This window comes from Ananas comosus, linkage group 4 (genome assembly GCF_001540865.1).
Source record: "Ananas comosus cultivar F153 linkage group 4, ASM154086v1, whole genome shotgun sequence".
NCBI lineage: Eukaryota > Viridiplantae > Streptophyta > Magnoliopsida > Poales > Bromeliaceae > Ananas > Ananas comosus.
In genome coordinates this window covers 936,699-962,001 of record NC_033624.1, presented here as the reverse complement: position 1 = coordinate 962,001, position 25,303 = coordinate 936,699, and the positions used below count along the sequence as shown (strand labels likewise).

Genomic DNA, 25,303 nt, shown 5'->3' with positions numbered 1-25,303 from the left:
TGAGTGTATAAACTAAACACTAGTTAGAGGATTTCTAGATGGAGATGAAGTTATTTGGAATGCATCTCTCAAAGCGAAAAATAAACGCTCTAAATTAGAGCTTTTGCTTCTGGGTCCGAGAAGCATATTTGAGCCTCACACCGGCCAGAAGTTCAAAGCTACGCTTCTTTTAACTAATTTTATTAAATTTTTTTTTTAATACTAATACTAAACTACTAAGAAGGGTTTATAAATTTTAAAATAAATAGGGAGTAAGATGTATATCTATAGATAGGGTATACAGGTAAATATAATTTTATATTTTATCGCCTAATAAAGGCACAAAACCTCTGCCACCAGACAAACTAATTTATCATAGCATATGCACACATCATATTTAGGTCAGAGACTAAGCACTCTAATTTATTAGCGTGACCCTCACATTAATATGTGGAAACTGAGTAGCAAAACACACAATCATCCATGTGCATTGCATGTGCATTAGCAGTTGCACAGAAACTACTGTTGCTGGGACAGCAATGGCTGGGAATGATTTGGCAGTTGGAACATCTTAATTAACCAATAACTATTAAATAACACTGGACATTTAATATGCTGAATGTTTGTAGTTGTAGTTTTCTTACAATGTAATTGGACCGACTGGAGCTTTCGAAGAAGCGCTAAATAGAAAGATCTAACAACTGTTTCTAGAAATGTTTCGTAGAAGCTCTTAAAATTACAATGCGAAGTAGAATTATAATATATAATAATTATAATAATAATTAGAAAGTTTTAAACTCTGCTTTTAAATTGTGATGCACAACGCACTACAAGGACATTTGTGGGTCCACGGCAACTATTCCTATGGCCACCACCATCTTATTTAGTTGTTCTTTTCCTCTTTCCCCGTTTATAACCGACCAACCCCAAAACGTAAAACGAAACGCAGCCCGAAAAGAAAAGAATCTCTCTCTCTCTCTCTCTCTCTCTCTCTCTTTCTCTCTCTCTCTTTCTTACAACCATTCAATTCAACCGGACAAACTGCAAAATCCCACCATTTCCCTCTTAAAAGAAGGGGGAAAAAAAAAAAGGAAAGAAAGTGGGGGTAAAAAAGGAAAACCCTAACCCTAAAATAAGCAAACACCAACCACCCCACCACATCACCTCCCCCCAATCACTTCCTCTTCCCTCTTCCTATACCCCCTTCTCTCTCTCTCTCTCTCTCTCTCTCTCTCAACCTTCGCTTTTTCCCTCCTCTCCCTCCGGCCCTTCCATGGCCGATTTCGATCGCCCCTACCGAAGCGACTTCCGCTCCTACGCCGACTACGACCGCGGCCACCGAACCGAGTTCCGCGCCGTTACGGAATACTACGGCCTCGGCCACGGAAGCGAGTTCAGCGCCGTTACGGACCACGGCAAACGCGGCTACGGAAGCGAGTTCCGCAGCGGAGACGACTACGAACAGGGGTACCGGAACCAGTTCCGGGGGTATGGCGGCGGCGGCGGCGAGGGCGGAGAGAGGAAGCTGGAGATCGTGAAGGGCAGCGTCTTCAGCGCGAACCAGGTCTACGCGGCGCCGCGGGAGCGGGGGCGGGCGCGGTCGCCGGAGCCTCCGCCGGAGCCTCCGCTCCCGCTCCCGCCGCCGCGGCGGGGCTCGCGCGCGGTGGCGCCGTCGTCGTCGGGGGCCGGGGGGGCGTGGTGCTTCAGCGACCCCGAGATGAAGCGGCGGAGGCGCGTCGCGAGCTACAAGGCCTACTCCGTGGAGGGGAAGATGAAGGCCTCGCTGCGGAAGGGGTTTCGGTGGATCAAGGGGAAGTGCTCCGAGATCATCCATGGCTGGTAGAGAAGAGCTCCGCGGCGGAGGAGACGGAGACGGAGACGGAGACGGAGACGACGGGGATGGAGGAGGAAGAATGGCATTGTTGTAATTTACGAAGTTTTTCGGCTGTTTTCGAGATATCTATAACCTTGTGAGAATATTTTGTTTGGTGTGTAAGCTTATTAAGTTGGACATATCGAATCTTTTTCGTTTTTTTTTTTTTTTCGTTTTTTCCCTTTTATTTTAGTTATTATTATTATTGGAATTAAATTTGTTTATATTTGCTGGGGCAAGGAAACGATCGCTTGGAAGTGAGAGATCAAAAATTATCCTACGCAAGGTATTATTCATGTGGAGCCAAAATATGATCAAAAAAATGTATTACTTAAATTAATATTATTTGTGAAAAACATCTTATTGTTGAGGCTATCACTCTTCAATTATACCATCCTCATATCCTTTTCTCTTGGTATAAAATAGTGATATAATAACTATGTGCTACATTAATTAATTGTCAAAATGATAAATTTGGTTTTCCTATCTATGCAAAAGTGAAGATAAAACAATTATTAATTTATTATCCGAGAGATTGTTTCTAGTGCTTGTCCTGGACATTTGATTTAGCGCAGTGTTAGGTTTACCAGCCCAAAAAATTTTATAATTCCAGCTATAGAATTTGTCCTGGGCATTTGATCTAGAACAATACTGAATTTACAATTCAAAAAGAACTACAATTCTACGACAGCATTAGCTGAAAAGGCCAAGTTTTATATACTAATCTTATCAACTATTTTTCATAATATTATAAACTCAAAAAGAGTTAACTCTAGAATAGAGAATTGTAGGATTTCAATCTTTTCTAGATGGTAGATTTTTTTTTTTTTTTTTTTTTAGTGAGCCAATTCTAGTCTACGTAGAAATAGATTAGACTCTTACCTGTGCCAGGTCATGAATAAGCCACTATGGAATGTTTCCTAAAATAAAATAAAGGGTAACCACTCACTTTTCATGTTCACGCTGTGCCATAGGACGAGGAAAAACTTTGACCCTGATGGATGGTGGTTTTAAGTTGGGGCCCTTCTAGGGACCTGTGAAAGACCCGTTAATGACACTACTCCAAAAGATTCCTCACATCCAGTTGATGGTTCAATATTCCTGTGTTAACGGACAAACAGCGGCTCAGTTTTTTCAGATATTGGCCTAATTTGGTAGCCATGCTAACATTACTGATTCAATGAGAGAAAACTTATATGATCTAAATCATTAGTACTTATTTACTTAATGGTGGAGACGCAACGAGAATAATTACCAAAAAAACATAGAGAGACCAACTCAGTAAAACACAAAAACAAGCATTAACACACTCAAAAACGAGCTTCGCCTGATCAAATTGTGACATATGTGGCATTTTGCAGCTTGAGCTCGGCCCAGCCACCATAAATGTCTGGTCCGGGTCGACTAAGAAAATTGAAGATCTAAGCCTGACTCGGATTTTCTCAAACCTTACATTCTTGAGATCCAGCTCCATTGCCACCCCATTTCCGACTCAATGACACAAGAGAGTTGCTTCCAGAGTTCCACCCCATTTTCACTTAAGAGCTGTTTGGTTAGATATTATAATTATAAATTCAGTATGATTATAGATGCATAATATTGAAAATACAGTAATTGCAACTACATGCACCCTATTTAATTAGATATAGTAAAAATACGCTGCAATTACAAATAATTTATTAATTACATGCAATTGAAAATTTATTTTTAAAATTTTATCATTTTATATGTATATAATGATGAGATTACCTCCAACGTGAAAAAGAAAAATAGTTTTTGTTTAAAAAATAATTAAAGAGATAGGCTTATCTTTCAGTTAGAACTGCAGTCAATTTGCGCATAGTTCCAACTGCTATAGTTGGACCTTCTCGTGCAGTTCTTGTAACGACCCAGCCCAATCACACACAGCCCAAGATCACCAGGCGATGTGAGACCCGTCTCGCTAGCCCGTCATCCAGACCCTGGCTCAGCCGAGACTCGCCACACATGTCCAGCTGGTGAACCGGCTCTGATACCAAATGTAACGACCCAGCCCACTAGCAACAATAACTCGTTGGGCCCAACAACCGGCCCAAAATACTTAAGCCCAGTTATTATTACTAGTGTCTAAGTCTCTTATAAATCTAATCACATCCCCATTCCTATCCGATGTGGGATTATTGGGGTGTGACAGTTCTTAAATCAATAAGTTTGCCAACCATCAGTGGTTTAAAGATTGTGGTTTAAGATTGAAGTGTTTAAAATTTAAGTACTGTTATGTGATGGACAGCCTCCCACCTCTAACTCTTGCCCTGTGCTTCCCCTACTTCCTCGCCGCAGATTCCGGAAACACCATCCCCACCTCCAATTCGTACCTCACCATCTCCACAAGCCCGCGGCCCATTAGACTAACTAAGCTCATAAACCCATAACAATCGATCGTTTGGAAGGTCTAATAACTTCTTAATTACTCACAAACATGTAGTATCCACCGTTAGATAGCGATCGCACTATAGGTTAGTGCGAGCGTATACTTTAAAACTACAATAGAAACTAAAAAACAATTCTTAATTGTTCGGAAAGGTCAAAGCTTGGGTTGAACTATTTACTCACCTACTTCAAAACTACAGTTTGAAATATCCCCTGTTTTGAGTTTGTAGCTCACAATTTTGAAAAGTTGTGGCGCCGTGGAGACGACAATATGTTAAAAACCAAAAAAGACCTTCAATTAATCACCATATGTGATTAGCATATTTTCACTTTAACATCCTATATCACTTAAAAAAGTATCAGCTTTTACCGTGCACCTTTTTGTTTTATGTTATCCAGCATTACAAAATAATAAAAGTTGAAATTAGAAAACTATTAATATATAATATTTTACCTTGTTATTTGTTAGCCGTATCGTTTAGCTCTCTTACATAACAGTGGATTATTAGAATAAAATAATGCTATCACCAGGCGGTAATAAAATAACGCATTTTAAAATCATAAAATAACAAAGTAAAAAATACATGAAGAGAGAAAAATTAATTAAATTTTCTTAAAAGAATAAGGCTAAAATACTTCTAAAAATAAACTAGAGTGCTTAGTTCCTCATCATTTCTAACCATAAAACATCCAAATCATCCACCATTATAGTCAAATATGATTCAGATTATTTTAATATTCTAAAAGACATATTTTATAATTTTATGACATAATTATTTGATATTCGGCACTAAAATTGTCTGAAATTCACTTCATAATATCCATTAGGAATTATCAATTTTGAAACTATATGAATGCTGAACAAATAATGTCATAATATTATTATGAAATTTAAAATTTAAAAATTTTGATAATGTAGATTAAGTTGGACCGGACCAATCATCGTTTATTTCAAGAATATTCGATTGTGGCCCTAAAAAATATTATATATTACGTGACATAAATAAATAAAAAATAAGGGAAAAGTATATAAGCAAATAATAATTAGTTTGGAGATTAGTGCATAATAATAAAAAGGTCAGCGCCAAATTAACATAATCCTGTGAGCGGCTGGGAAGGCGGACTCGGACCCAACCGCCGAACGTGCCGCCCTCTATTTACGCACAGTTTCCCACGCACGACAAATCTCCGATTTTCCCATTATGCCCTCCAGATTCCCGTCCACTTACTTGGGGGGGGCGCGATAAGGGGACAAGGTAAGGATACTTGCGTAATTTAGGACCACATGACGGGTACAATCAAGTGGGGCCCAGATCCGCAACCGACGCCGCCGACGTGGAAGCAAGACGCTCTCGTGTGGGTCCCGCGCATAAGATTAATTTAAATGTTATGTTATCTATTTATCGAACAGCTTAAGTGGGACGATTTGTGCAATTCGTTTTATTATTATCTATATTTTTAGTTTAACACAATAACTTACCTTATACAGGCTAAAACTATTTAACAATTATTAAATTATTATACATAGCTATAAATGTATGTGTATATTATAAAATTAGCAAATTTTTTGTTCATACTCTAATAAAAAAATATATTTAAAATTAAATAAATAATTAAATACGTTAGGCGGGTCAATCTGAATAAACTGCTACGTAAATAAGTAAAATAGGCCAACCTATTTTTAACCAAACCCATGTAAATAATAAAACTCAAATTTAGTAATTTCGTGTTGGGTGTCAAGTAATACCTATGTGTCGAAAAGTTGCACCTCTACTCTAAAATAATCAAACACCTAACAAATGCTATCGCTTATTTAATTTTCTCTTAACATGCCTCAATGCTACAGGCGGTATATAAGAGAATACAACACAATATATTTATAATCTGTCCTTTAGTTTATTACAATTTTAGTAAGATGTATAATTATGACTTATTTTAGATAAGTTTTATTAAGATAGTTCCTTTTTAGGAAAAATAATAAAAATAATAATTACCATGAATAGCAAAATAATATTCTTAAAGTATGCAATAGTAAAGAATAAATAAATAAGCTACACGATTTTAAATTTTGTTAAGTTTATTATCCTTAATATAATTAGTGAGAAAAGACATATCTATTGGCAAGTGGTAACTTCTAGACGCTAGTAATGTACTGCTGTAAATATTCAACGCTATGTAAGTTGTTAGCTTAGGAGTAGTTGGCACGTTATAAATTTTCTAGTAAGGTGATTCGCTCTGCGGTATTCTAACGGTCGTTATCTTAAACGGCCAAATTGGGCAGAGTATCTCCTTTTAAAAAAAAAATTCTTGACCAAAAAAACCAGTTAACGGTCGTTATGTTAAACGGACAATTTGGGCAAAATCAAAACAACTGCCCGCAGAAATCAGTGGCACTTCATGTAAATATTAAAAAGTTGATGGGCAAGAGTATAAGAGGCAGTTACCTCACCGCGTTCTCGTTTCTATTTAAGGGGCGTCCCCGCAGCCGCCTTCGTCTTCCACGCCTTCCCTCGTTCGTTTGCTGTTCGTACCAGGAGAGAGAGAAAATGGAGATCGGAAACCCTAGTAATGGCGAAGCGCACCCGGAGCTCGAAAACCCTAGCGATGGCGACGCCCCTCAGGGCTTCGCCGACGACGTCCACAGCTCCGCCACCACTCCCTTCGCTAGCGTCCCTTCCAGCCCCGGCCGCGGCAGCAGCGCCGAAGCCGCCGGAGACGGCGGCTTCGGATACTTCTTCAGTGCTCCGGCGAGCCCAATGCACTTCATACTCTGCTCCCCGCCCTGCTCCGCCGCCGCCGCCGCCTCGTCCTACTCCCCCTCAGGAGGCGGCGACATCGAGTTCGAGTTCTCGGCGAGGCGCCCCTCCGCCGGCGCCGCGGTGGCCGGATCCATGAGCTCCGCAGACGAGCTCTTCCTCAACGGGCAGATCCGGCCGCTGAAGCTCTCCTCCCACCTCCAGCGGCCGCAGTCGCTCGTCCCGCTCCTGGATCTGGAGCCGGACGAGGCGGACGATCTCGCGGCGGAGGACGCCGAGGCGGCGGCGCGAGGGCGGGGTCTGTGGATGAGGAGCGGATCGCTCCACCGGAGGACCAGATCCATGTCTCCACTGCGGAGCCCCCGCTTCCGGTGGAAAGAAGAAGCGGAGGACGAAGGGGGTCCGCCGAAGGATCGCGATACCAATCCCGATCCGAAGTCCGAGGAGGCCGAAGCGGCGGCGCCACCCGTCTCGGCCTCGTCGTCGCGATCCTCCTCCTCCTCGTCCTCTTCCTCCGGGCGCTACTCCAAGCGGTGGATCTTCCTCAAAGATCTCCTCTACCGAAGCAAGAGCGAGGGGAGAGATCGGGGGGCCGCCAAGGAGAACAAGTTCTGGCACTCCATCTCCTTCTCCCCATCCTCGCGATCCAAACCCCCAACGCCGCCGCCGAAGCCCAACAACGGCGCCGCCCAGTCGAAGAGGGCGTCGGCGAAGCGGGCGGGGGCGGCGCCGTCGCCGCACGTGCGGCACTACGCGGCGAACCGGGCGCAGGCGGAGGAACTGCGGCGGCGCACGTTCCTGCCCTACCGACAGGGTCTCCTCGGATGCCTAGGGTTCACCTCCCGGAGCTACGGCGCCATTAACGGCCTCGCCAAAACCCTCAACCCCGTCTCCTCCCGGTGAACGATCCCTCCCGCAAAATTAGCAGTTAAAACCCAATATATGTATTCGGTGGAAACAAAATCCCTAAACTAAGCGGTGTATATGTATTTTATAAATGGTAGTTTTTATTAGGGTGAAAATTTAAGAATAATGTGTTGATTGTGTGATTACGAATTTTAGTAGATTAGTAGAATTAATCGGCGTTGTTGTTGGTTCATTTTCTCGCATTATGTTTGTTTTGGGATGATTAGAAATAGACATGTGCCGGCGAGACGACATGCACGTGCTGTGTTGGAAGCGAAGCTTGTTTGTTAGCTTAAAATATAGGGCCACCATTAGACTTTTTCCATTTCTTCTAATATTTTCTTGTACGATATCGTAAATCTGTTAACATGTTCAGTTTTTAGTCTCAGTATGTAACAGAGAGTGATTAACCGATTATAATGCTCTAAAATAATTCTTTTAAAATAAACTTCTTTTTTTTTTTTTGAGAGAAACTTCTAAAATAAACTTCAGAATAATAGTTTTGGATGCTATAAATCTGAGTCCCCAGCTCCGTGTACTGGTTCCCTTTTATATATATATATATATATATATATATATATATATTATCTGTACAGTCAAAAATAAATTGCATATCACTCCACATTTTTAAAAATCAATAATTTTTCAAAATTTTGAGTTTTAAAAAAAATAAAATTATGATAAAACTAGAATCATAAAATTAATCCTTGAATGGATGAAGTCAAGTAGCAGTGCTATAATTAAAATAAAAGGATTTAAAAAAAAAAAAAGTAAAGCAGATAAGGTGATAATTGCAATAAATAAATACCTATTATGATGCTTCTTTTCCTTAGAACGTGTGCACCTGAAGCATTANGTCCTTTGTGGTGGGCCTCCATGAAGCTTTGGATTCTTTTTGTCTTGTTCTTGATTTGAGTTTAATATTTAAAGATGGACAGCGACAGTTAAAATTGTCTACCTGCCCTTCTTGTGAAAAGTCATTAGTAGGTCTAATTTGAGAGCGAGTTGGGTCAAGACCGGGTCAAAGTTTAGTCCGGATACATCCCGACAAATCTTAGAACAGGTCAAAATGGGTTGGGCATTGGTCCAAACCCGGCCCGAAATGGTTTCCGATCATTAAAGTCGGTCCAACCCATCCCATCCTAAGAGGCCTAATGGGAAAACCCTGTTGATTGACCCACTGGCCGATAGGCCAGACCCAGTGAAATGGCGAGAAGCCTAAGCTCCTATGGCTAAAAGATGCCCATCGGTGGATCTTCCCCTATAAATTCTCCGTCTTCACTAGCAAAACTGGAGCCACTGCACGAACTCTCCGTCCATAAGTTTGCAGTGTCCATCGTACTATTGAAGAAGTAATGTGGCTTACTGTCTATCGATAGGCGTGATCAGTGCACGGAGGCACGGCGATCGCCAGCCATGCTTTCCTCCTGCACTTCAGCAGGATCTGGTCAATGTGCCAAAGCAATCTATGAGAAACCACCGAAAAAAGCGGCAACTAAGCCACTCCGCAAAGGGTGGCCTGAGATGACGGAAACCACCAAGTAGGGCAGTTTCGCATGTCGGTGCTGCACCAGCACCGCAGGCTAGCCGCACTGACCAGCAAGTCGGTAAATATATCACTCAAAAGGGCGATATACACAGCTTAAGAACAGTATCAACTGACAATATAAGCAAGCATCTCATAATACGAAATATAAAAGATCACAGCCATACTAATTTTCCATCTAATCATAATATATTCGAAGAACAAAAGTCTCAAAATGCCATATCCATATACGTACCCAGCTTGCGACGTCCAACTTTCTTTTGCTTAAGTAGATCTTCTGAGATCAGGCATCCGGTTCATCAGAGAAACAAGTTTTTGAATTTACCGTTAGCAAGTTGGCATAGTCCATTGTACGACACAGTATCTGCCACAAGTAAAAGGTCAATTAGAATGATCAAAACTAAGAGATAAAAAGTTTGATCTATATGTGTAACGAACACGTACGGAACAACTTTTACAATTTATAGAAAAGCAAATAGACAATACCAAAACAATTTTTGATGGAAAGGAACTGCAATATTCAGGGACCAAATTTCTAACTAAAAACAAAGAAGAGAAGGCGTATATATACCAAAATTGTCGCCAAAGTCAGTGCATATCTCAGCACGAATGGACTGATTTCCATCAGCAACACCTATAACCTCGACGAAATGCGAAAGAGGGAGAGACTGAGCTCCTTTTATGGTCAACTGATACCCATCAGTGGATTGCCCTATAATGACTCCACCTTCATTTCGCATTACTTGAACCACTGCACGAACTCTCCGCCCCAAATACATCTTTAGGATCTCCCCATTGACAAATACTGCAGGGCTTGAGGTATCCATTATCTGCAAATTTAGCCTCCAGAATCATATCAGCAATTCATTATGATTCTATAATGTGCAGTTTAATCTGCCGATGTATAATATGGACTATCAAGCACTCAAAAGATGAGGACTCGATTAACAGTATTCCCTGAAGGATATATCTTATGGGTAGATATTGAACCTAAAATCTTATAGACCCCTCAAATACATAATGATTTAGTTTAATCCTTGGATTTCCCAATTGAAGCTTAAATTAAACTTACCTCTCATTATAACATAGCAACCTTCTCTAGGAACATTCTAAATTGTCAAACAGTACTGAATTTTGAAGTAGGATGTTTCTTTTTCCTTTTTTGAAAAAGAAGAGATTCGGACAAAAATGATATCTATACTACCGTGAACTGATATATAAAAGATAACAAAAATGATGTATTTTCCGCCAGTTCAAAAGCTTCTGTGCACAAGTTATATCCCTCAATTCCACAAAAAGATGATGTAACTTTTCGAAGTCTATTAAGTAAATCAGATCCTTCAACCAATAAAATCTACTTAGCGGCCCGTTGGAGAGCTATATTATTTTCAATTAAACCATCATGATCCATATCAGTAAAGAAACGGGATCCTTCTGCTGTGAACTCGGAAGCCTCAAATTGAAATAGAGTTTTTCACATTTTAAGCATTTGCCCAATTCAAAGATGTAACGTCTGTGTATAATGAAAATGAACCAAGAAATGCAAATTGATGAAATCGTGATGCCACACTTCAGAAAGAAACGACGCGCAAATGACTAAAGATCACTAAGAATATCACTTGAAAGTTGAAGGTTGTCATATCATTTTATTCTTTGATTTATCCAATCTCTCTAGCGAGCTGTCAGAAAACATCAGTATTGAGCAGCAGATTATTGTGCAAGTAGTTTTTCATGTCCTGAACATCAACTAGGAAAGGTAAAATTAAGTTTATCATATGCTTCCATTTATAGTCCACAAATTTCAGAGTTACTTTGGAAGTCCTATTCTCATCTCTCTTGGATCTATCTTCACTTTTTCTGTCTTTCACAAGATTATGATATGAGATGCACAAAATCACTTTCTGAGGTAAACTGTAAAGCTTGAATGGAAAAGCAAATATTAACAACAAAGGCGGAAAAGGCTAAAAATCCTCGTGTAATAGATAGCAAAGAACCTCATCATCACATCTTTCCTCCCTCGACTAAATCTAGACAAAGAGAATTGTTCAACTTTTTGGAGCGAATAAATTAGATAAAATGTTACAAACAGCATTCTCGTTTGAACTGATTAACACGCAACAGTTGATGCAACGAAGTTCTGTAAAAGCAAAAACAAAAACAAAAAAAAAAAAAAAAAAGATCAAGTACACTTAACAATATAAAAGCATGTGTTATCCATCTACCATTTCCTCACAATTTCCAAGCTAACAGTTTATTAACATCTCCACCCTTTCTCATAAAGGGAAATATCCTCTTCCGCAGGCCTAATTTAGATTCCATTGATCTTTTCAGAAGTTTTATTCAAATTTAGCCGGTTTTCTCCAAATCCCCTTTTGAGTCCTTAATGAAAAAACTCTTTGGTAAATCACATCCAGTTATAATTAGAAGTATTGAGTTAGTTAATCACCAATAAATCATCAATAAAGATAAATTCTAAGTCCCGTTGCTCCAAATCACATCGATCAACAGGGAAAGATTCATACAAAAACATCGGTATTATACTCAGATCAACAATTCGAACAAGCATTCGCTGATCAACACAGTGAGAAATCCGATCAATATCAGATTCATTTAATCTACAAAAAAAAAAAAACACTAAAAATGGTGCAAAAGAGATCGATCATAGAGGGGAAACACTCCAAACATGATCTAATCTAATCAATACATTTGATTTAGAACCAGAGAGAGAGAGAGAGTGAGAGAGAGATTGACCTGAGGAATCGAGCTTCGGCGATGGTGGAGGTGGAATTGGATCGTCGCCGCCGAAGAGGGAGAGAGTGGAGGGGGGAGAAGGGTTTTAAATAGGAAAGGGTAATTTACATACAGATCCCTTCCAGTTCAGATAATTTAAAAATATGCTAAATTTTCTCTGATAAAAACTTTACATGTATCTTCGCAATTTTAACTTTTATCCTTTCGCCCTTATAAATGTCATACACAGCCTCTGTTTATTACAATTTTATCCTTTTTATCAAAGAATCTATTTTCATGATCTTTAAAAGCATCTTAAATTGAAAAAATAAAATGATAACTCAAAATAAAAAAAAAGATATTACTGTTCACTACTAAAAAGTAGCTCGATAGGAATTAAAAAAAAAAAAAAAAAAAACCAATATGTAGGATTGATATGAAAATATTAAAAAAGGAAAGAAAGAATCTTTGTTCTAATATTTAAAGTCTAGGGATCTCGCTACAAATTTGAGGTGATCGTATTGGCGGGAAATAATGGAAAATTTTGGGCCTTTAGCGCGCTTTCTCTCTCCAATCAGATCATGCTCTGTGTTCAAATTGGATCCGACCCGATAACTAAGTTGGGTAGGATATTTGAGATCAAAACCCGATAAACTCGTCAAATTTCGCCTGATTTAGAAGAAAAAAAAAATTAAATTAAAATCATCTGAACTTTATCCAAATTGTATACTTCAAACTTCCAGAGTTTACAATTTATCAAAATTTACAAATTCATTAACTTACATTACTTGGCTAATCAAAGTTAACTGTATTTTCCACAAAAATCTCACAACTAATTTGGTGTTTAACTCTCCGCCCTATTCAAGTAATTTAAATTATCCACAAATAATTTGAAAATCATAATTTCAAAAATAACGAGAAATGAAATGATTGGATATCGACATTTACGTTTATAAATTTTGAGTCTCAGAAAAAAATAATAATTGAATTATATAATACATTTTTTTTCCCGCCAAATTCATCAATTTTTCATTAGATTCTAAAAACACGTGGGCTTTATAGGCTCAGAGATTGTACGTTTGCAAAACTACTGGGCTATTTGGACCTATAACTATTCCTCATAAACGGCCTATAGCACTTAAGGCCCCGTTTTGTTCAGAGGATAAGCGGGGATAAAGAAAATTATCCCCGCTATCGGCTATTCCACCAAACGGGGCAATTTTTTACCGAAATATTTTATTCCCGATTATCTCGGAATAGTAAAGATTTGCTATTCCACTATTTTGGTGAAATAGTGGTATTCTAATTCTTAATTTCAAACTTCATGAAAATTATAAATTTAATTAAAACTAAATTATATAAATATAATATGTTATATATTATAATACATTATTTTTATTATAAAATTATTAATTGTACTATATTAATACATATTATTTATATTTAAATATTATAATAAATTATTTTTTAAAAATTTAAGTTTAATTAGAATTTTTTAAAAAATTATAAATTTATTATAATAAATTATTTTTATTAATTGTTCCTATCCCTATTCTTATTTTAAAATTTTAAAATTTTAAATTCAAAATTTTTAAAATTTATAATTTGTAATTTTAACTTGCTATTCCCAATTATCCCGGAATAGCAAAGATTTGCTATTCCACCATTTTGGTGGAATAGTGCTTTTCCAATGCTTAACTAGTGAAATACCCGCGCGATGCTGCGGATTTAAAATTTTTTTTAATAAATTTTAGTTTTTTATATTTTTAAATAATTTTATAAGTCTAACTATTAATTCAATAAAAGTTATATAAAAATAATTTAATAGTTAATTTTATTTAAATAAAATTTATTAAAACGACAACTTATTTTATAAAGATTTATGCGAAAAAAGATTTGTGATAAATATATCAAAATAATTTAAAAAAAATAAATAGAAGGGAAATAAAATAATGGAAGAATTTGTTTAATAAAATTAATTATATTTATACACACACGCACTATATTTCTAAAATATTACTCAAATTTAAATTATGTATTTTTTTATACATCGATCAAATTAGATTTTATTATGCGATTTATTACGTGTATTATTAATAATATTAATTAATTATATTATATACAATGAATTTATTAATAAAATTAATTAATTAATTAATTTCATAGAGTTTAGAGATTTAAAATTTTAAATTTTGAAGTTTTTAAAATTTAAAAATAAATATTTAAATTAATTTAAATAAAAATTTAAATTTTGGAAAAGTACTAAATTTTAAATTGGATATCAATTTATTATATAATATATAATATATATATAATATATATATATAGAGGGAGAGAGAGTAAAGTGGGGGTTTTGGGGGGTTTTTTGTTTTGGTGGGGGTTTTTGGGGGGGACAACGTGTCAACGCCAAGGTCCCCCGAAACCTCCTTTAATGTAGAGAAATAGATTTCAAAACTTAATTAAAATTATAAATTGCATTAAAACTAAATTATATAAATATATTATGTTATATATATAATACATTTATTTTATTATAAAATTATAATTGAGCTATATTCAATACATATATTTATTATTTAAATATTTATAATAAATTATTTTTATTAATTGTTCCCATCCCTATTCTTATTTTAAAAAATTTAAATTTAAATTTTAAATTTTTTAAAATTTATAATTTGTAATCTTAAAATTAAAGTTTATTCTTTTATATTCTAAATTTTAAATTTTAAATTTAAATTTTGATATTTAAATTTCTAAAATTTAAAATTTTATATTTTATATTTTTAAAATTTAAATTTGATCTTAAATTTAAATTTTAAATTTTAAATTTTAAATTTTGAATTTAAAATTAGAGATTTTAAATTTTAAATTTTAATTTCAAAGTTTGTAATTTCAAAGTTAAAATTTTAAATTTAAAAATATAAATTTTAAAATTCAAATTCAAATATAATAAGAGGGTAATATTATTATTTTTTATTTCTAAAAACTCACTATCCTTCTTATTCCATCTTATCTAATCAAACGCTATTTTTTTTATTCCCATAAATAACCCAATTTTCATTCAAACGTAAATTTAATCTAATCCCCCTTATACCTCAATTTATAACTATCCTTAATTTGAATAGTCACTTTTTGTTTATCCCCGAATCAAACGATACCTAAAAGTTTTAGTTAAAGCCAAATTAGCGATAATTTCATTAATAAGGACAAAAATGAATAAGCTAAATTGTATATACGTATATACGCATATTATTTTTGTGAGAAATCGACATTTTTTTACAAAAGACATAGGTATAGCATCTTATTTTTGACTCTGTCAAGATTGAAAAAGAAGAAGAGAATTTGGGACATAACGAAAGAACAAATACTTTGAATCTGGTCAAATTTATCATGTGGCAATGACCGACCGTCCCTAAAGCAAGTGGCAAAGGGCTTGATGGTTGGTATCCGAGACCAAAGTTCGAATCCTAGTTGATTCATATTTCCAGCTAAGTTTATTTCTAAATAAAATAAACGAAGCGAATCGGGTAACGTGCTACCTATCTTTAAAAAAAAAAGAAAAAAAAAGAAAAAAAACAGACATTGACCAAGTACATTGAACGTGCCACATAAACAAAACATGCTATAAATGGCGGAGTAGGTATACTTCATTATTAAACGAAAAACAAAGGAGGAGGTGTGGATAGCATGCTACCTATTTCTCAAAAAAAAAATAAAAAACAAAAAACAAACAAACAACGGAGGAGGACACCAATTAACTTTTTTTTTTTCTTTTGTTTTTAGGCTTTTCAATAACCACATTGACAACTACATGTACGTTTACCAATAAAATGAGTAATGATAGATCATTTTTTTCTCCATTCAAATGTGGAATTCATATTTTGTCTTACATATGCATATTATTTATATATAGAAGTTCCATACGTGTGGAAGAGTTCTATTGACAAAATATGCACAATACAAGTCTAATGTTTCCTTAAATTTGACAAAATTTTATTTCCGAATCCTCTCAATCAAATGGACGATGCATAATCTAATAAAGCCCTCCAGTGAGAGAAGAGCAAAGGAATAAGTGTTATATACGGCAAATTAATATCGCATTCAAAAATTCAAATTTTCTCACTCTAAATTGAGGAGAGAAAATGAAGTTGAAAAGACAATTAATCTGCCTTTTCACGCCAAAGAGACATGTAGCTAAACGTATATCATTTTGCCAACGGCTATGCGCATTTATTACAATAGAATGATCTAGATTATGGTGTGGTTGGTGAGTTAAAGGTGAAGTTTAGCATTTGTTATTATTAAACTGAGACTCCACTTGCAGAGGCAGTAACATTAGACAAATAACATTAGACAAATAAAATGTCAAAAAATTTAACTACGTCAGGATGTTAAGTTAGAATTCTAAGCCTCAGTAGAAAAGCCTTCACTTCAAACTCGAACACAAGTGACAAAAGAGTTAGATGGTTAGTACCTGAAATTTTAAGTTCATATTTTCAGCTAAGTTTATGTTTAAAAAATAGATAAATCAATAATATATCACCATTTTGTCCAAAAAATATATATATATATTTTCTAACATGCATGTAGTTTAAATAATTAGAACAAATAATTGTATGTTTAGTAGTAAAACGCTATAAGTACTAGTTATATAGTTAAAATGACAGCTTACTTATAAAGCTTCCTCAAAAAAAAATAATTTAGGAGTACTAATAATCTTTTGATTAATGGAGAGAAAAATCTAAAAATTTCAAAATAACTCGAGAGGTCGGTTTCAGTAATACTATTGGTAATTCTGATCATAGTGTCCATTCACTGTACTGAGTCTAATGTAGCATATAGAAGTCCAAAAAAGATAGCGAAATACACGAGAAAAGATCAAGTTTTGGAATTACATAAAATTTCAGTTCCATTTAGATTCTTCTAACTGACCAGAAAGAGAAACTTAGCCCCTACTCTAATTAAGATCTTTTGTCTCTTTGTTTCTCTTTTGTGAATTTCTGATTTAATCATTTTCAGCCTGCTTAGATATAATTTTTTTACTTTAGTTTTTGTTCCTTAACTATTCATTCTACATTAGATTAGGTAGATCTAATCTAATTAGGTAGATGAGTCCTCCCATATTTTAGTACAGTTTTTTTTTTCTTTTTTTTTTTTTGGAGAATGAGGTAGCTGCTTCATTCATTAAATAAAATAAATTAAGCTTACAAGATAGAAGCAGCTCGGCCTCCTAGATAACAGAGTAGAAACAGCCAAACAAAAGAAAAGGAAAAAGAAAGAAGGAAAGAAAAGAAATAAAGAAATAAAACAAAACGATAAGCGGGAAAAAGTCTTGGTAGACAATGCTCAGTAGGATTTACTCCAGTCACTTAGATAAACTTGCACACGAGCCAGCGAGTGTGAAGGATTGGGATATCTCATTTGGAAAATAAAGTTATTTCTCTCAGTTCAGACTACCCATCATATAGCTGACAGCCTGACAGTAAGGATAATCTTTTTATTCTCTTCTTACCTGCCATATTTTAGTACAATTAAAAACATAATTGATAAGACAAATGAGTTAATAAGGACCATAAGAAGACTTAGTGTAAACTTTATTAGAATGTTTGTATACACTGTTTAACCTACTTGCGTACTGGAATATAAAGTAATATTATGTACTTTTTTCTCATTTAATAAATTACACAAAAACTATCTTCATTTCCTGTTTTTTTTCCAATTAAAGAAAACAAAAAAAAAAACATACATCACGAATACATCACGAGATGTGGCCGTGGGCCCAGGGATGTCGAAATAATTAATGTTATAAATTTGGTCGTATGTCAAAAGAGAGAATATATTGTCACCCGCTCACATCTATTCGAAAATCAATGAACTTCGATAGATACAGCTTGAATATTTATAAAATATAATGTTATGTGCTGATACCAAAAATCTCTTGCTAATTTAATCTACACAGCACACGAATGTTGGATATTAATATTAAACACGTCGTTTAATGGCGGCTAAAATTTATGGAGACAAATTGAATGCTTCACAGTATAGTGCTTCTTATTCAAAGGTCAAAGGATAAAAACTTTACTCACTACAACAAAAACGGTATATAGCGACATTTTTAAATATCGGTACAGATCGAAAAAAATGCTGCTAGCTAAATTACCGACATTTTTCAAAGTGTTGCTATATGTGGGATCACTAGGTATATAGTGATAGTTAAAGAGTATAGCTATAAGCTAAAAATAGTATTGTTAATTTACCAACACTTATTTAAACATTTAGCAACCGCCGGAACTCTACCTCGTTGGCTACGGTGGCGGAGGAGGACGAAAGGGAAGGGCTTTTCGTCTAGGATTTCAGCGGATTAAGGAAGGGAGAAAAGAAGATGGTAATCGATTTTTTTTTTTTCTTTTTTGTTTGTAATCTGGCTGAATGGGCTGTGTGAGGTGGGTTGATTAGAATAACCATTTCTTTTTGGTTGAATTGGATTTTATATTTAGGCATTATTATATATTTTTTTTAGTTTTTGTATAAATATGACACTTATACAAAAATATCATAAACACATGTTTCTACAATCTAATTCTGTTGTAGTGACTGTCACAAAAGTTTGAAAACAAAGCAGGCTTAAGCGACATGTAATATGACAAAATAGTTTTATTCGATATAATTTTCAATATTGGCATAAAAAGTCCATGCATTAATAAAAGAAGGCAAGAGCAATTATTAGACTTAGACATGCTTGAATGTATATTAATGAACACACCCTTAATTTCTACAAAAAGGCATCAATATATCTAAAGCTCTTAATTTACAACGTTCCAAACGTCGGTAAAACAGCAACAAGGTAATCTCTCTCATGCACCAACGCGAATTTCTTGTAGCCACACTAAACCCTAAGTCTCTGTAACTGCTTCTTTAAGAAGCCAATTGCTAAATGGCTCCTCTGAGTAGTCATTCCCCTCCATCCCTTGCATTCCCACCTGCACCTCACTCCCATTAATGATCTCATCATCATGACCATCCCACATCCATGACCACATCTCCCCCTCCTCATCCCATAGCTTCTCCTCCATGCCCCTCAAGTCCCAATCCAACACACTCTCAACTTGGGTTGAGACCACTTCCTCATTTTCTCTCTCTTCATTATGGACTAAGGGCTCACTCTCTCTCTGATCCCCATTTAAAACAAGAGCACTATCACCCTCTCTCTCCTCACTTGCACCCCATAGTAATGCTTCCATTTTCAATAGGTCGCTCCCTAATGGGCTTGATGGGCTCAAAAGCCCACTCACCATCTCCTCATTTGGGCCCAACATGGGTTCATCAAACCCCTCAAATGTGACACTACTAGCCTGGTTGTTGTTGCTGCTGTTGTTGTTGTTGTTGTTGTTGCTGCATGGGTCCAAAACCATGCTTTGTGCTTGTGATGTTGCGGGGCTAACAACAATCTCTTCAGATCTCTTCTCTTTCTTGCTGTGTTTCTCTGATCTCTTCGCCCTTTTACTGCTTTCGCCGCCCTTTGTGTTACTCTTCGCCGTGGACCGGCCGCCCCTCCGCCTGCTGCCGTCGGGCAGACTCTCGAGATTGACGACGGTGGATTCTTCGCCATCCTTAACGCCACTATTGCCTTCAATTTTTCTGAAGTTGTGGAGTTTTCTACTGAGGTGGGAGTTCCAGTAGTTTTTGATCTCGTTGTCTGTTCGTCCTGGAAGATGCCCTGCTATAAGGGACCATCTGCAATAATTTAATGCACGAGATTTCGTGAGCACCATAATATGATGTCTCGCATTTACTTTTACCATTCACAAAAAAAGAAGAACAACTTTTTATATATATATATATATATATATAAAGTTGGACTGGGCCACTATTAGTAGCAAAATTTTATTATTGCTATCAGTTTTTTAGCCTTTGGATCAATTCTTTTCATTATTTCTAACCATTAGATTAAATACTATAACCCAGTGGGGACCACTCAACCCTAAGAGAACCACTCAACTCTAACCGACTAATATCATCCCGACCCTACAATTTTTCATCCAAGGGTTAAAAACTTGATAGCAAAAAGAGCGTTTTACTATTAATAGTATTCTAGCCTAATTCTATATATATATATATATATATATATATATAGTCTGGCTGGTATACTATCGGTAGCACGGAGGCCTCCATGCTACCAAGTTGTTTTCAATGATACAGTTTCGAAGTCGACAATCGGCTCCGTTAGACTTGATCTACACTATTGAAATTACTTGGAAACTAAATTTCATAATTTTTCAACATCATTTACTTATCGTTTGATTAGTCTAAAAATGAACGGTTGAAAATAAATATCTCATAAAAATTGATGAAAAAGGACTTGAATTTAAGATCAAATTAATTGGTCTACTCTAAATAGTGAAAAGAATTTTCTGTAAAAATTTCATCAGATTTGAATATTGGCGTACCAAACTAATAATAAAACTCTCTTTATTACAGAGAAAATAACTCTCACATATAAATTATTCTAACTCACACACTCACTAATACATACACCCAAAAGACTACAAGCCTCACACACTCACTTCACTACTTCACTACACCTCACAATACTTCGTCACCTCACACCACCACTCTCACCTTTTCTTCACTACTTCTCACTCTTCACTCTACCATTTGGTGTGGAGGCCTCACCTATTTATAGGCTTCATCCTATATACATGAGTACTCTAGAGTATTCTAGAGCAGTTATTTCTAGAACTTTCTTATGTGCTCTATTAGCAAGTAGAGAGCACTTGTTTCTAAAGTGTTCTATAAAGAGAGAGAATATTTATTTGTAGAGTACTCTAGAGTGTTCTATTAGTAAGTAGAGAGAACACTTATTTTTAGAGCATTCTAAAGTGTTCTATATAAAAGAAAGAGAGAGTTGCCTCTTTCAATATATATATTTTTTAAACAAAGCACAATCTATTTGTAAGCGAGGTCTAGAGACTGACTTTTGCTGCAGAGTCGCAGGCAGGCGTGCGCGCGGACGCAGAGATTTTTCAAACTACAAGTTTTCAACAACCCCTGTGAAAAAATCGCACAAACGTGGTGTGAACGCACCTAAATTTGACGAACACGTGTCGAGTATGTAATTTGACTGCATGGATAGATGGATCCTTCCAGAAACACCTAATCTTCTCCTCCAAATTAATATGAGCCGGTGAGAATAAAATGTCAACCGTGCCAACCCTGACAAAAATATATATATATATATATATATATATATATATATATATATATATATATATATATATATATATATANTAATAGTATAATCTAACGGGTGGAAATGATCAAAGGGTAGATCTAATGGTAGAAAACTCAATAGTACCAAAGGCTTGATACTATCAATAGTATAGTAGCCGGACTCTATATATATAGAACTAGGTTGGAATATTATCAATAGTACCAAGTTATTGGTGCTATTGATTTTTTAGTCCTTGGATTAAGAAATAGGTGGTTAGAATAATGTGGGTCCCCTAGGGTTGAGTGAGTGGTTGGTTGAATAGTATAATCTAACGGATAAAAATAATCAGAAGGTTAAATCTAACGGTGGAAAACTCGATAGCACCAAATGCGTGGTGCTATCGATAGTACCCCAGCCGGATTCTCTCTCTCTCTCTATATATATATATATAGAATTATGCTACTATACTATCAATAGTACCAAGCCCTTAGTACTATTGAGTTTTCGGCCGTTGGATGAAAGGATGTGCGGTTAGGATGATAGTAGTCCCCGGTTAAATTGATAGTGGTCCCCTAGGGTTGAGTGGGTGGTTAGTTTAATAGTATAATCTAACGGGTGGAAATGACCAAAGGGTAGATCCTACGGTAGAAAACTCAATAGTACCAAGGGCTTGGTACTATCAATAGTATAGTAGCTGGACTCTAAAAAGTGATGTTTAAAGAATTTTCGATATTGTTTTCTTGTCAAATTTCATACTTTTCCGATATTGTTTTCTTGTCCATCAAGTGGGCGTAAAAATGAATGGCTGAAAATGAATGTCCTCTAAAAAGTGATGATAGAAATTTTGTAATCATGATCGAGAGTATAGATCTTGTTCTAAATAGTTTAAAGAATTTTCTAACCAAAATTCAATTGATTTGGATAACTTTACACCGTTAAACGAGAAACCCCTCATATCAACCATTAAAATTACTAATTTTGAAACCCTTTGATCATTAGGTAAATGATATCGAAAAGATTTGAAATTTAATTTCTAAATACTTCAAGTGATATAGATCATGTTCAATAGTGCCGATCGTCAATTTGAAAGCTCCATCATCGAAAACAAATGGGTGGCAACAGAGCCCGTTTGCTACCGATAGCATTCCAGCTCAACTATATATATATATATATATATATATATATATATTGAGAAAGAGAGAAAAAGAATTGATAGGACATGTGAGTAATTTTTTCAATAGAACTGTTCACAGATCTACAAACTTGTTAACATAATACGTCGTGTACGTTAAAGAGTTCCCACCTCCTAATAATTAGTTGCAGAGTAGTCAAAGAAATTATTATTAGGTAAAGTGTAAGGCTTAATTGCTTTAACTATCACCCATGTCGATCTAATTAACTATCTGACATTAAAAAATTTTAATTTTATTATCTAATATTTTAATTTATTAACTTAAGCGGGTTAGTAATCCTTGAATTTTAAAATTTGAATGCATTGTTTATCTTTGCGAGTTTAGTTAATATATTTTATATAATTCGTCTAACTATAAATTTGTTAAAACAAGTAAAAATTTTATATCCGGTGATAACTATTCAAATCAAATAAATTTTAAAAAAAATAAATACTAAAAGTAAAATTTTGAAAGGTCAAATTTGTGGGACTAAAAAAATCTATAATTCAGATAAATTTTATATAATTTATTATTATTATTATTATTATTATTATTATTATTATTTTACTTTTTGTTAACGTTCTATACTTGGCTGCTAAGGATACGTACTTTTTGTAGAATAATGAGGTAAAATACTAAAATTTGTGGAAAAAAGAGGAAATAAACCGCACATGGGAAAAGGACAAAACAGAGAGTCGGTGACGTGGACGAAACGGTAAGTGGACGATTTCGCCCACGTGCATCACCACCGACGGCGCACAGGACGCCACGTCTGCCGCAGCCGTGGCGGGGCCCACCCCCTGCGACCCGCGCAGAAGGCCGCTTCTGATTCGCTAGCTCCGATGCGTGCGTGGGCCCCACAACCACCCCGCACTCTGACTCTTCCCACGTTGTTAAACATAAACAACGCCCTTGTGGGAAACGAAGAACAAAAAAAATAATAATAATAAGTGAATAATTTTATAATAACAGCATCAATAATGGTACGGGACGTGTGGGCCAGGTCTCGAGCTTTTTTTATGAAAGAGAAAAGAAATAGTGATGTAGTGCAGTGATATTTATGATATGTACGCAGCTGTACGTATCGTTTGAGTAATGCTTTTAAGAGAAGCATTAGATCGAAACTTTTTTAATTAAATATTTAATTTTAAGCTTCGTAATTGTTATTATTATTATTTCTTAATATAGCAAAAGAAAAGATGCGATTGCTACCGAAAGCAACAGTGGAAGCAAATCTCAATATGTTGTAAAAACTATGACTAACTCAAACACGAGCTCTAAGGACGGTCTGAGTTACAATTTTCATAAAAGGATAAGTTTTTATAATTTTTTGTCTTAGTTAATAAGCGCATTTTACCGTGCAGGATATTTTTTTTTTAATTTTTCTTTTTAATAGTGTTTGGATCTTTTCAGAAAACATAACCCAGAGAAGGTAATTAATTTAAGTAGTGAATACTATATTGAGTTTAGGTACCAAACACAAAGGCAAATAAATTTCCCAACACAACCTCCAATTAATTATATCCAACCTCACATAGTTAATTTTGATTAATTATAATGTTATCATTCGGAGAAAAACCCAGTAAAATGATGGACGTTTATGGTAAAAAATGCAGGATGGTGAGCATAGAAAGAGAAAGATATAGAAGATCCATAGTACCTGTTCCCAAGGGTGGCATGGAGTTTTACTATCATCTCCTCCTCCTCCTGAGAAATATTTCCCCTCTTTAGATCTGCTCTAAGATAATTTATCCACCTTAACCTGCAGCTCTTCCCACACCTCAAAAGCCCTAGTAAAAGGACGAAGAAGAAGAAGGTGATGATCAACTTATGATGAGTTGGGTATATATATATATATATATATACTATAAAGTTTCTCTAATTCGGTGCGAACTAATCGCTAATCTCTAAAAACTTAAGTTGCGATGAAATGGTACTTTAATTATTCGTATGAGAATAAGAATCTGAAAAAAAAAGACTTGTTTTGAAAATCTTCTGCTCTGGTACCATACATGCATGCATTTATGTGACAAAATCATTTGTCTCCAAAAGCAAATATCTAGCTCCAACCAACATTTTTAGAGAGAGAAAGTAGAGATAGAATCAAATTGAGAAGTACTTGCTTAGTGGCATGCATGTATATGTATTGTACCTGCATTCTTAGGCAAGGATCTCCAAGAACCTTCACCATGGGTGGTAATATACTTAACCAATATCTCGTCCTCCTCTTCAGTCCACCTCCCCTTCTTCAACCCCACCTTCTCACAACATGGAGCTCTCCCCATGCTTTCTCTCCCCCCACTAACTGGTTTAGAGAGAGAGAGAGAGAGAGAGAGAGAGAGAGAGAGAGAGAGAGAGAGAGAGATTGTTGGTGATTGGAGAGGAGTACGATTTATTAGTTTCAGTCCCTAAGAATTGGTGAGGGACTTGTATATATATATATATCTATGTGGAAGGGCAAGGAACAGAGATCATGTACAGTGGGTTATGGATCTAGTAGGGCACATAATAAATAATAGAAATGAGGGGGAGGGAATAGGAGATGTTGAATATAAATATTAAAAATATCGCTTGTTTCGATATTTTCGAAAATAATAACTGCTTGTAGGAACACGAGAATTTAAATTTAACCCAAAAGTGATGGTTTAAAATTTTGAAGAATAATACTTATTATTATTATCATTACTATTATTTCACATTGTTTCGCAGAAGAAAGTTAAT

The 25,303-nt window shown here is 35.5% G+C and overlaps 4 protein-coding genes across 6 annotated transcripts; 2 read left to right on the top strand and 2 right to left on the bottom strand.

The window, feature by feature from the left end:
• LOC109708801 lies at window positions 915-2,021 on the top strand. The gene has a single exon (XM_020230631.1). The coding sequence runs from the start codon at window positions 1,253-1,255 to the stop codon at window positions 1,820-1,822; it is 570 nt and encodes a 189-aa protein (XP_020086220.1). The 5' UTR covers window positions 915-1,252; the 3' UTR covers window positions 1,823-2,021.
• Window positions 2,295-12,310, bottom strand: LOC109708802 (replication protein A 14 kDa subunit). Of its 3 annotated transcripts, none has more exons than XR_002215822.1 (4): window positions 12,221-12,310; window positions 10,041-10,299; window positions 9,705-9,833; window positions 2,295-2,953 (listed from the first exon to the last, which is right to left on the bottom strand). XR_002215822.1 is itself a non-coding variant. In XM_020230633.1 (3 exons), the coding sequence occupies exons 2-3, from the start codon at window positions 10,294-10,296 to the stop codon at window positions 9,769-9,771; spliced, it is 321 nt and encodes a 106-aa protein (XP_020086222.1). In that variant the 5' UTR covers window positions 10,297-10,299; window positions 12,221-12,310; the 3' UTR covers window positions 9,566-9,768. The 3 variants fall into 3 exon arrangements, 1 of the variants encoding a protein (XP_020086222.1); XR_002215821.1 differs by lacking the exon at window positions 2,295-2,953 and adding an exon at window positions 3,135-3,397; XM_020230633.1 differs by lacking the exon at window positions 2,295-2,953 and having other exon boundaries at window positions 9,566-9,833.
• Window positions 6,745-8,196, top strand: LOC109708799. The gene has a single exon (XM_020230629.1). It carries the CDS (start codon window positions 6,808-6,810, stop codon window positions 7,918-7,920), a length of 1,113 nt encoding a protein of 370 aa, XP_020086218.1. The 5' UTR covers window positions 6,745-6,807; the 3' UTR covers window positions 7,921-8,196.
• Window positions 18,969-25,025, bottom strand: LOC109708800 (myb-related protein 330-like). The gene is made up of 3 exons (XM_020230630.1): window positions 24,735-25,025; window positions 24,243-24,372; window positions 18,969-19,933 (listed from the first exon to the last, which is right to left on the bottom strand). Exons 1-3 carry the CDS (start codon window positions 24,865-24,867, stop codon window positions 19,093-19,095), a joined length of 1,104 nt encoding a protein of 367 aa, XP_020086219.1. The 5' UTR covers window positions 24,868-25,025; the 3' UTR covers window positions 18,969-19,092.

Excerpts from the sequence above, each read along its gene's own strand:
- LOC109708802 (XM_020230633.1), bottom strand. The coding sequence starts at position 10,296 with ATGGATACCTCAAGCCCTGCAGTATTTGTCAATGGGGAGATCCTAAAG. Across the intron at positions 9,834-10,040 it reads TGACTTTGGCGACAATTTTG|ATACTGTGTCGTACAATGGA; the intron begins GTATATATACGC and ends TACTTGTGGCAG.
- LOC109708799 (XM_020230629.1), top strand. The coding sequence starts at position 6,808 with ATGGAGATCGGAAACCCTAGTAATGGCGAAGCGCACCCGGAGCTCGAA.
- LOC109708800 (XM_020230630.1), bottom strand. The coding sequence starts at position 24,867 with ATGGGGAGAGCTCCATGTTGTGAGAAGGTGGGGTTGAAGAAGGGGAGG. Across the intron at positions 24,373-24,734 it reads ATCCTTGCCTAAGAATGCAG|GGCTTTTGAGGTGTGGGAAG; the intron begins GTACAATACATA and ends TCCTTTTACTAG. Across the intron at positions 19,934-24,242 it reads CATGCCACCCTTGGGAACAG|ATGGTCCCTTATAGCAGGGC; the intron begins GTACTATGGATC and ends AAATTATTGCAG.
- LOC109708801 (XM_020230631.1), top strand. The coding sequence starts at position 1,253 with ATGGCCGATTTCGATCGCCCCTACCGAAGCGACTTCCGCTCCTACGCC.